The sequence below is a fragment of the Lolium perenne genome, chromosome 7 (genome assembly GCF_019359855.2).
Source record: "Lolium perenne isolate Kyuss_39 chromosome 7, Kyuss_2.0, whole genome shotgun sequence".
Classification (NCBI taxonomy): domain Eukaryota; kingdom Viridiplantae; phylum Streptophyta; class Magnoliopsida; order Poales; family Poaceae; genus Lolium; species Lolium perenne.
In genome coordinates this window covers 264,794,371-264,805,003 of record NC_067250.2, presented here as the reverse complement: position 1 = coordinate 264,805,003, position 10,633 = coordinate 264,794,371, and the positions used below count along the sequence as shown (strand labels likewise).

Below are 10,633 nucleotides of genomic sequence, written 5' to 3'. Positions count from 1 at the left end.
GGATTCCATCAACCCTAAGCCCCTATCGGAGGGCATTGCCGAGGAACACCCTCGACAAAAGTCGAAGTCAATATTTTACCGAAACAAAGACGAAGTCCGGAGGGGGGACGAAGAGGCGCACCAGGGCGCCCACACCACCCCTAGGCGCGGCCTAGGGCTGGCCCGCGCCTAGGGTAGGTGTGGGGCCCACAAACGCCCCACCGACCTGAATCCTCCGCCTATTTATACATCTTCTCGGGAAAACCCTGGATACCTGAGCCTCCATCCACGAAAAGTTCCGTCGCGACCGCCATCGTCGAACCCATCTCGGGGGGTTCTGAAGCTCTTCCCTGCACCCTGTCGGAGGGGGAAATCATCGCCAGAGGCATCTACATCGCCATGTCCGCCTCCAAAGTCATGCGTGAGTAGTTCATACCTGTACTATGGGTCCATAGCAGTAGCTAGATGGTTATCTTCTCCACCTTGTGCTTCATGTATCGATCTTGTGAGCTACCCTACATGATCAAGATCATCTTTATGTAATCCTCTATGTTTGGTTTGATGGGATCCGATGAATATTGTGTACTATGTTAAGATTGATTATATATTCATGTCATATGTTATTTGTGATCTTGCATGCTCTCTGTTGCTAGTAGTAACTCTAGCCAAGTGGATACTTGTGACTCCAAGAGGGGGTATTTATGCTCGATAGTAGGTTCATGCCTCTAGTTTCCTGGGAGAGAGTGACTTTATAACTTCTAAGGTTGTAGATGTGCTGTTGCTACTAGGGATAACCTAATAATGTTTTATCCGAGGGTAACTCTATTGTTTACTTTACACACATTGCTTAATACGATAGTCTGTTGCTTGCAACTTTATACTGGAAGGTGTGCGGATGCTAACCTAAAGGTGGATTCTTAGTCATAGACGCAGTTGGATTACGGTCTTTGTATTATTTTATAATGCCCAATACCAAATTATCATAGTAATCATCTTGTCATGTATCGATCGATATTCTGTCAATTGCCCAGCTGTAATTTATTTACCTAACATGCTATTTCTTTATGGAGAGACACCTCTAGTGAACTATGGACCCCGGTCCTATTTCCTTTACTGATAAATTCAACTGCAATCCTATTCTGTTTACTTTCTGCAAACATCTCCTTCCATTCGATACGTCTAATCCTTTGTGTTCAGCAAACCGGTGAAATTGCCTTACTGTAAGTTGGGGCAAAGTATTTGGGTTGTGTTGTGTGCAGGTTCCACGTTGTTGCTGACACCGGTAGTGCGCCCTGCCACTAGTCAGCCAGCAACACCTTCAGAAGTCACGCCTTTCTCCTATCGGTCGATTAAACCTTGGTTTCGTACTGAGGGAAAACTTGCTGTTGTGCTCTTCACACCTTCCTCTTGGGGTTCCCCAACAGCATGTCTGCGTACTACGAGTGCACGCCAGCAAGACGTTTTCTGGCGTCGTTGCCGGGGAGAAAGAGGATTTCTGCAAGGGGAATCTCTCATCTCCAATCTTTTTTACTTTGTTATAGTTTGCTTAGTTTACTTTATTTTATTTTGTTTGCTTTCATTATATCAAAAAAACAAAAAAAATAGTTTACTTTTATAATTGTCTTTATATCTAAAACACAAAAAATTAGTTTCTTACATAGTTGTTATTTCGTTTCTAGTTCATTATGTTGATTCCTAAGTATGATCTGAAGGACCTATCTGTAGGTAGTGGTTCAATAATTGGGAAAGATAATATTGAAAAATTCTTCAATCATGTTAGTAAGCATAAAGATGTTGATGATAAATCTCTGGTAGAACTTGCTCCTGATTATGAAACCGCTGCAGCCTGTTTAGTTCAAATGGTGGAGGCTAGATTTGTTAGGCTCAATCCTTTTATGCAGCAAATATTTTTTAAATTCAATGGAATTGATGATGATGAAAAGAAAGATTTCATAAGTTGGGGCAAAGTTCTTTGGTCGTGCTGTTGCAGGTTCCACGTTGTTGCTGACGCCGGTAGTGCGCCCTGCCAGTAGTCAGCCAGCAACACCTTCAAAAGTCACGACTTTTTCCTACTGGTCGATTAAACCTTGGTTTCGTACTGAGGAAAAACTTGCTACTGTGCTCTTCACACCTTTATCTTGGGGTTCCCCAACAGCGCGTCTGCATACTACGAGTGCACGCCAGCAGATGGCGAGGGTGAGTAGAAACCCCTAATTAGGTTTCCTCATTTTGTAATGTTTTAATTTTATTCAAAACATATGTAACATTAGGGGCAGCCCGGTGTATGAAGATCCCGCTTTGCGCGGGATCCGGTCGGACCACATTGGGTTATTGTACCCCGCCCTTCCTTACAAATTTTGCAAGAGCTTATTTCCACGACTTGAACGCGTTTCCTCCTGGTCACAAGGCAGCAGCTTTTACCACTGCACCAAGGCTCCCCTTCATATGTTGGGGCACCCCAAACACAAACGGACAGCCATGGCAGGAAGACAATTTTTACATCCGTGGGCCGACGCAAAGTCTGTTTTAACATCAGAAATACGTTGGATCACTGGAGATGTCCTAACTGATATGCACGCTTTTAATCAGAGAATCTGCCACCACCGTCACTTCGCCTGCAATTCATTGTGGTCAGCCGCTGCGGGTTTCCCTACTTCCCGGTCACTAGCCTACGTTTGTACGCATCGCCTCAAAGAAATTTGGCGTGGGCCGGCCCATTAGTTGTTCTTTTGATTAAAAAAATGTAACATCCCTTTTCTCTTTTCACATCATCTGATCTCTAGCCTAATGGTTGCTACACCTGTACAGTCGGCGGTGACCCAAGTTTGAATTCCAGCCTTTACCACTTCCGCCTTCACCATTTCCCGCCCATGTTTTCAAATTTCATTTTTGAAAGAAAATAAACCTGAATAAAATTTGAATTTGAGCAAATTTCGAATCCGGAAAAATATTATGAACAAAATTTGAATTCGCACAAAAAAAAGAAATTTCAAAATGTTCAAAATAAAATATGTTTAAACATAAAAAATTCAAAATCAAAATTTGCTCACATTCAAAATTTGGTTAACTTTAAATTTACTTGAATTTAAAATGTACTAAATTTTGAAATTTGATTGAATTTAAAATTTGCTTAAATTTTAAATTTGCTCGAATTTGAAATTTGCTTAAATTGGAAATTTGATCGAATTTAGAATTTATTTAAAAAAGATAGAAAGAAACAGAAAAAATAAAAAAATAGAAAAATTAAAAGAAAAAAATAAAACCGTTGAAGCTGAAGGAAACAACAAAGACCCAAAGAAAACCGACCGAACCAGAAGGACCCAAAGAAAACCAAGAAAAACAAAAACCAGACTGAGAAGTTAGTTGGGCTGCGGCCCGCAAACTGTCGCACGCGTGCGAGCGTTAATATGCCTCGCAGCGGGGGGGATGAATAGGTTTTTGCCCGCAATTAGCCGGCATCGGGACTTGCGATCGAGAGATAAAATGGATCGTGGCATCATCAAGGATCCCTTTTGCCATTGCTGGACTGGGCTGGGCCTAGGCCTGAATGCCTCAGTCGTTTCAGATAAGGTCGTACATCAAGAGCATCAGAAATTGCAGTACTGTATTTCATTCGTGTTCTTTTCTCTCAGAAGAATACATGGTTCAGGCCAAATTCTTAGGGTGGGGCCCACCCTTCCACCCTGCTAGCTCCGCCCCTGCACTAATGTCGCCACGACCAATCATGTCGTCGTGCCATCCCAGGTGTTATATTGTGATTCAAATTCATATATTAAAGGGAGGCTAACTTCTGACGAGCGGAGCGAGGTCCGTCGCTGGTAAGCTTGGGCCGAAGCAGAATATATGACAATTGCTGAAGCTTGCAAATAGTCTATTTGGTTTTAAAAGGTTTGTATGCTGAGCTTTGTGGAGATGATTGTTGCATTAAATTGTTTTGTGACAGTCAAAGTGCAATATACCTTATTAAAGATCAAATGTTTCATAAGAGGATAAAGCACACTGATGTCAAGTACCATTATGTTCGCGACATTGTTGCACAAGGTAAACTGAAGGTATGCAAGATAAATGCTCATGATAATCCTGCTGATATGATGATAAAGCCAGTTCTGTTTTCAAGTTTGAGCTTTGCTCGAGTTTGGTTGGTATAACTGTTTAGCCCAAGTGGTTTTTGGCACCAGCAAGTGTTTTTCTTTATTGTTCAAGAGATTGTTGACGTTCATGCTACAAGATAGAATTGTCTCAAGGTGGAGTTTGTTATATTGTGATCCAAATTCATATGCTAAAGGGAGGCTAACTTCTGACGAGCGGAGCGAGGCCCGTCGCTGGTGAACTTGGGCCGAAGCGTATATATACATCTTGTAAGCCGCCGGCTAGGGTTTATCAGATTATAAGATAATCCACGGCGTTTGTAAACACTCCCCGTTATAGTGAAGTATTTGTTCGCCGGCGTCGGTGATTTTTCTCCGTGTTGGAAGGGGTTTTCCACGTTAAATCTTGTGTCTTCACTGCGTTTTTTCTATCGTTTTTCGTTATTTGCTTGTCGCGTTTATAACAACTTGATCGAAAGACTGCTAAACTAGGAAGGAAAACAAATTGCACGAGGTGCGTACATGTGGACCTAGGATATATGTGAAAGTGTGGTGGAAGGTGTGATTCACCAAATGGTGCAAGGCATAGCTCCCATGTGTGACCTTCCCCTCTTTCGGGCGATAACACTTAGAAGATTCCTCGACTTGTAGGCTGAAGTGTCCCGCTGCGGGTATACCGGAGGCTATAATGTGCCAAATGGTGCCAAACCTTGCTTTCCATGTGTATATGGACTAACCAAAACCAAACCTATCAAAAAGTATGTTGGTGGAACCTCGCGCGGTGAAATCTAGGGGGTAGACCCCCCGAGGCACGTAGACGGCCGTTTTCTGGGGGGAACGACCGCCGGAGCACCGGAATGCCACCAAAACTTGCATGTGGACCTAGGATATGTGTGAAAGTGTGGTGGAAGGTGTGATTCACCAAATGGTGCAAGGCATAGCTCCCATGTGTGACATTCCTCTCTTTCGGGCGATAACACTTGGAAGATTCCTCGACTTGTAGGCTGAAGTGTCCCTCTGCGGGTATACCGGAGGCTATAATGTGCCAAATGGTGCCAAACCTTGCTTTCCATGTGTATATGGACTAACCAAAACCAAACCTATCAAAAAGTATGTTGGTGGAACCTCGCGCGGTGAAATCTAGGGGGGTAGACCCCACCGAGGCACGCAGACCGCCGTTTTCGGGGGGAACGATCGCCGGAGCACCGGAATGCCACCAAAACTTGCATGTGGACCTACGATATGTGTGGAAGTGTGGTGGAAGGTGTGATTCACAAAATGGTGCAAGGCATAGCTCCCATATGTGACATTCCTCTCTTTCAGGCGAAATCTATAGGGGGTAGACCGCCGGGGCCCGTAGACCGCTGTTTGGGGGCGGGGGAGACCTCCGGAGCAGTTGAATCCCAGCAAAACTTGCATGTGGACCTAGAATATGTTTGGAAGTGTCGTGTAAGGTGTAAAGCTGCAAAAAATTGCACCAAATATGTGGGGGCGATAACACTTAGTAGATTCACCGAACCCCGTTAATTTGCTCCGAAACCCTGATATGTTGGGGGAGAGGGTCGATGAAGATGTAGATTACTTGTTTTATCGGTATACAGATTGTATTAAGTAACACTAACAAATAGTCTACAAAAAGTAAAAACTAATTTTACAACAAATATAAGTATTAATATAAATATAAATACTACAAAAGAAGGAAAAGAAATAAAACTGCCCTCTGTGCCGTGCAAAAACACATGGTAAAGGGATGGTATGCACAGCAAAGGATTCTTTGCCGTGCCCAGTGTCTTTGCCGTGCGCCTTGGCTTCCTCGTTGCCGTGCAGGTTACTTTGCCGTGCGTTTTTTAATTGTTTGCCGTGGGCTGCTGCCTTTGCCGAGCGCTGAGCTGGCGCTTTGCCGTGAGCCGATTGTTTGCCGTGCGTCGACCCAAAGCTGCACGGCAAAGATTTCATTGCCGTGCGCGAGGCGCACGGCAAAGAGCCCTGCACGGCACTGGCCTTTTTTCCCGTACTGACAGGCACACATAAAGTCGGATATTCGTAAGATAAATGAATTTAAAGCTACCTAACAACTAAGAGGGCAGCTGTATTATTCGTCAAAAGTACAATGGAGAAATGCTAGAGCACAGAGGGAAGTACAACAATACAACATATCTAAAGTCGTGCTTTGGGTGATAGTCGCAAATCATGGCTCGCCTCTATATTGAGGGCGGCCAACTCATGTAGAAAGGCTTCTGCGTGCTCCGGCTTGACACAGAGAGACATGACGTTGATCATGTCCTTCGGCTTGCATGGCGAGCACACGACGCAAACCAACCCCACCGGCTGCTCCGCAGTCTTCCACATCATCCGCGACGGCACCCCGCCACCGAAATCCAGCGCTTCATACCCAAGGTTCCTCACGCTCGATATAGTGAGCGTGTTGTACCTCTCCGGCGCCCGTTGCTGGGCCTGTTGTTGCTCATCTCTACTACCATCGCCGGAGTTTCCGAGTATGTCAGGCATCTTCTCCTTGGCGAGCCTGATGATCTTCACGAGATCCTCGATGTCGCCCCTCGCCACCGCGTCTCTCGTCGCCAGGGCCAGCTGGAAGATTATACAGTTGCCGTAGTAGCCCTCCTTGGCACCGACGAGCTTGCGCGCGTTCATCGGCATGACGAGGAGCATGGGAGCGTTAGGGTCGTTATCCTCGTCAGGGATGACCGCTCGGGTGCGGCACCGCCACAGCACCGCGGCGATGGCGTCATACACCGTGCACTTTCCGGTGCCGCACTTGGCCTTGATGCGGCTAACTAGGCTCATGGGGATGGCCACGTCGAGGAACGGGAGAACTTCCTCCTTCTCCACGCGCAGATGTGACCTTACCTCGGCGACCAGCGCATGTGGAAGGCGCGGGAGCGAGCTGTCGGCTTCGGACCTGACAGGAACGATGGATGGCCTTGGCATTCCCCGGGCGAGCTCGCCAACGGCCTGCATGAACTGCGCCAACCCAGCGGCGTCCGCCATGGCGTGGTTGTTTGTCAGGCCTACGACGTACCCGCCGCAGGTGAACCTGGTCACCTGCATCAGCAGCAAGGGGTCGCTGAGGCGGCAGTACTCGGCAGGGTAGCGAACGGCGAGGTCCAGGAGGTGGAGCGGCCCCGCGTCGTCCAAGGCACAGCTAGCCGCCGCAGCCACAAACGGCACGCCCTCCCCGGTGCACACGATGTGGGTCGGCTCCTCCTCGTCAGCTCCGGCGAGGCGGCCGGCCATAGCGGGGTAGTGCACGAGTGCCTGCGACAAGGCCTTCTTGATTGTCTCGACAGGGTCGTCGATTGGCTTCTCAAAGACAAAGATAAGCGTGGTTGGAGAAGGAGCGAAACACTTATCGAAGGAGGTGAGATCGATGATGTTGCTGGTCGCCGTCACCGGCTTAGATGCACCGACGACCACCACCGGCGAGGACTTGGTCACTACTACGCTCATCGTGCTACGTTTTCTCAGAATTGGAGTTGATTCATGATCTGAATCCCTGGTTGTTCTTTCTCTTTATATAGGCGTTATTATGTGTTGCCTGGCTGGCTGGTTTGCATGCTGTGAGCGAGTGAGGCAGTGAGATAACCAAATCTATTTTGATATTGTCGATCGATGTTAATTGGGCCATGTGCGCAAAGGTGATCGTTTCCTTCTCAAAATGGTCGGTTTGATGTAGACCGGAGATCTTTCAATCACAATATATTATCCACATTAAACGTAAGATACGGTCCGCCTCAAAATATCTCCTGGTTCTAAATTAATCGTCACGGATTTGTCTGGATTCATATGTATCTATCCACTAAAATGCTTCTAGATACATGCATATCTAAATAAATCTGTGAGGCTTAATTTGGTAGTATATCTGCAAGTAAAGAGATATTATCTTTTAAACACAAGATACATGCTATCCTCAAAATATCACATTGTTTCATATCGTCAACCTTATTTCGATAGTATATCTGCAATTAAGGGACATTATATATTAAATGCAAGATATGGGTTCTCCTCAGAATATCACAGAATATCATATTATTTCAGATCATCAACCTTATTATTTTGATATAATCTGTAAATAAGGGATATTATCTATTAAACGCAAGATATGTGTTCTACTCGGAATATCACCATTTAGATCACATCAAACTTATTATTTCAATAGTATATCTGAAATTAGCAGATAAGATTTAACCAGAGATTACATTTTTTTTTCCGAAAAGAAGGTTAAAGCCGGGTTGAAGTGATGCACACATTGTTGGGATATACTCCCTCTGTTCCTTTCTATAGTGTCTATAGATTTTTGGCATTTGTTTCACAATATAAGGCTGTAGCTTGGCTTTTTTTTAATTACCCAACTCTCACGCGATATGCATGGAAAAAAATCCATACAAAATAGGAAACGATTAACTGAGATTCCTAATGCATGGCCCCAAGGATTGCTTAGATTTAGGAAGCAATATTTTTCCTTCCTTAATTAAACCTGGCTGCACATATATGGAGAGTCAACTAGACAGATTTATGGGATTTGTTACGGTAAGTTAGGAAGTTATCCCTAATTTTAGTCTGATCTCAAATCGTTCAACCAGGGGGTCTTGTGTAAAAAATACTCTTGCGCTAATTTCCGTGCCAAAAATCTATAGACACTATAGAAAGCAACGGAGGGAGTATATACTAAACCTATTTTTGTGTGTGTAAAATAACTTGCTCACTTTGTTCTAACATCCACAAATGACGTCCCTGGCCTAGAGATAGAGCATCGTGAGCTAAACTTTGTGCTTCGGCGTTGGACTTCCTTCCTGCATGGACAAAATTAGCTATGGAATAATCAGTTCAATGCATACCCAATTCTCTTTTAATTTTTAAGACATGATCCTTATTTTTAAGAATTAGGAAAACTATAAATTCATGTAAAACATTTAGAAGGCATTTTAAATGAATTATAAAACTATAAAATAAGTTTAATATAAATCTTGGGTAAAACACACAAAGAAGTGTTAATACAACTTAAACCATTGATGCATATCCTTATAATGCTTAAGAGCATAAAATTGCTTCTTTAAACATTACCTCTATTGGACAGTGATGCTTTTTCCAAAGCATTACAATGTGCACACTATATCAGTATCTAGGAGAAGCATGTATGACCATTAGCAAAAATAGATCGTGAGTTCATCCTACTAACCACTATGTTGTCAACTACCACCACATCAAAAGCGGGTGTCATCCACGCACCGCAAGGTCACCATCGTATGAAGGGTTGATATATACCATTGAAAGAACATCTCTCACATTATGTTTTGTATGTTTGATGTTAATATATGTGATACACTAATGTTTGTTTAAATGGTACAGAGATTACATAGATATTTATTCATGTGTGTTGGATTTGATCGTCTGTCAAAAGAATTCAGAAAAAGTTGGCCAGGCCGGATAATCCGGGCCGGATATTGTTGAAATATCCGGCCCCCTGTTTTTGGCTAAGTCTTCGAGGAAATGCAGCGCAGTATGGGGGCCGGACATTTGCCCGGATAATGTCCCGGTATTGTACCAGGGCCGGATTATCCGGACCGGATATTTTGGAAATATCCGGCCCCCTCGTTTTTGGCTAAGGACTGGAAGAAATGTGAACCAGTACATGGGCCGGACATTTGGCCGGACAATGTCACAGTTTTGTCCCAAAGGCCGGATTATCCGGCCCCCCGGAAGCAGCAACGGCTCAATTTTGAGGGGAGGTATAAATACCCCCCTTCTTCTACCTTGGTTGCTTGCTCAATCATTATACAAGAAATCTGCCAAGCCACCTCCATTAGAGCCACCTCAAGAAAGTCAAGATTTACAAGATCTCCTTCCTCCCCCAACCAAAGCTCGTGATCTTTGGAGATTCGAAGGAGAAGACACCGATCTACATCCTCACCGAAGCGTTCTTCATTTCCCCCTCTCTTGTTTGAGGGATCTCATGCTAGTGTTCCTATTTGGTTCCCTAGTTGATTTGTGTTGATGTATTGTTGTTGATTGTTGTGTTGTAACAGATTTGGGAGCCTCCAATTTGGTTGTGGATGTGTGCCCCAAGAACCTTGTAAAGGCCCGGTTTCCGCCTCGAGGAAATCCCTTAGTGGAAGTGGGCTAGGCCTTCGTGGCGTTGCTCACCGGAGATCTGAGTGAAGCCTTTGTGGCTGTTGGTTTGGCTTTCGTAGCAACCACACTCCTCCAAACGTAGACGTACCTTCTTGCAAAGGAAGGGAACTACGCGAATCATCTCCGTGTCATCGCGTGCTCCACTCTCGGTTACCTCTATCCTACTCTATCTCTATATTGCTTAGATATATCTTGCTTAGTTGATAACCTTGTCATATAGGTAAATTCACTTAGTTGCATATCTAGAGAATTTACCTTTTGTGTCAAGCCTAAATTGAAAAAGAACTAAAAATTGGTTAGCACCTATTCACCCCCCCCCCTCTAGGTGCGGCATACGATCCTTTCAACCATCTCATCATACTTAAAGTTCATAAGAAGTTTTGAGGTCCTAGCTAAAAAAAAGTGCATCATCATCA

At 44.5% G+C, this 10,633-nt stretch overlaps 1 protein-coding gene across 1 annotated transcript; it reads right to left on the bottom strand.

Annotated features, from left to right (window-relative positions):
- Positions 1-6,122: 6,122 nt before the first annotated feature.
- Positions 6,123-7,567, bottom strand: LOC127312709 (acyl transferase 15). Its single transcript, XM_051343247.2, has one exon. It carries the CDS (start codon positions 7,533-7,535, stop codon positions 6,225-6,227), a length of 1,311 nt encoding a protein of 436 aa, XP_051199207.1. The 5' UTR covers positions 7,536-7,567; the 3' UTR covers positions 6,123-6,224.
- Positions 7,568-10,633: the final 3,066 nt, after the last annotated feature.

Coding starts and splice junctions, on each gene's coding strand:
- LOC127312709 (XM_051343247.2), bottom strand. CDS start 7,535: ATGAGCGTAGTAGTGACCAAGTCCTCGCCGGTGGTGGTCGTCGGTGCA.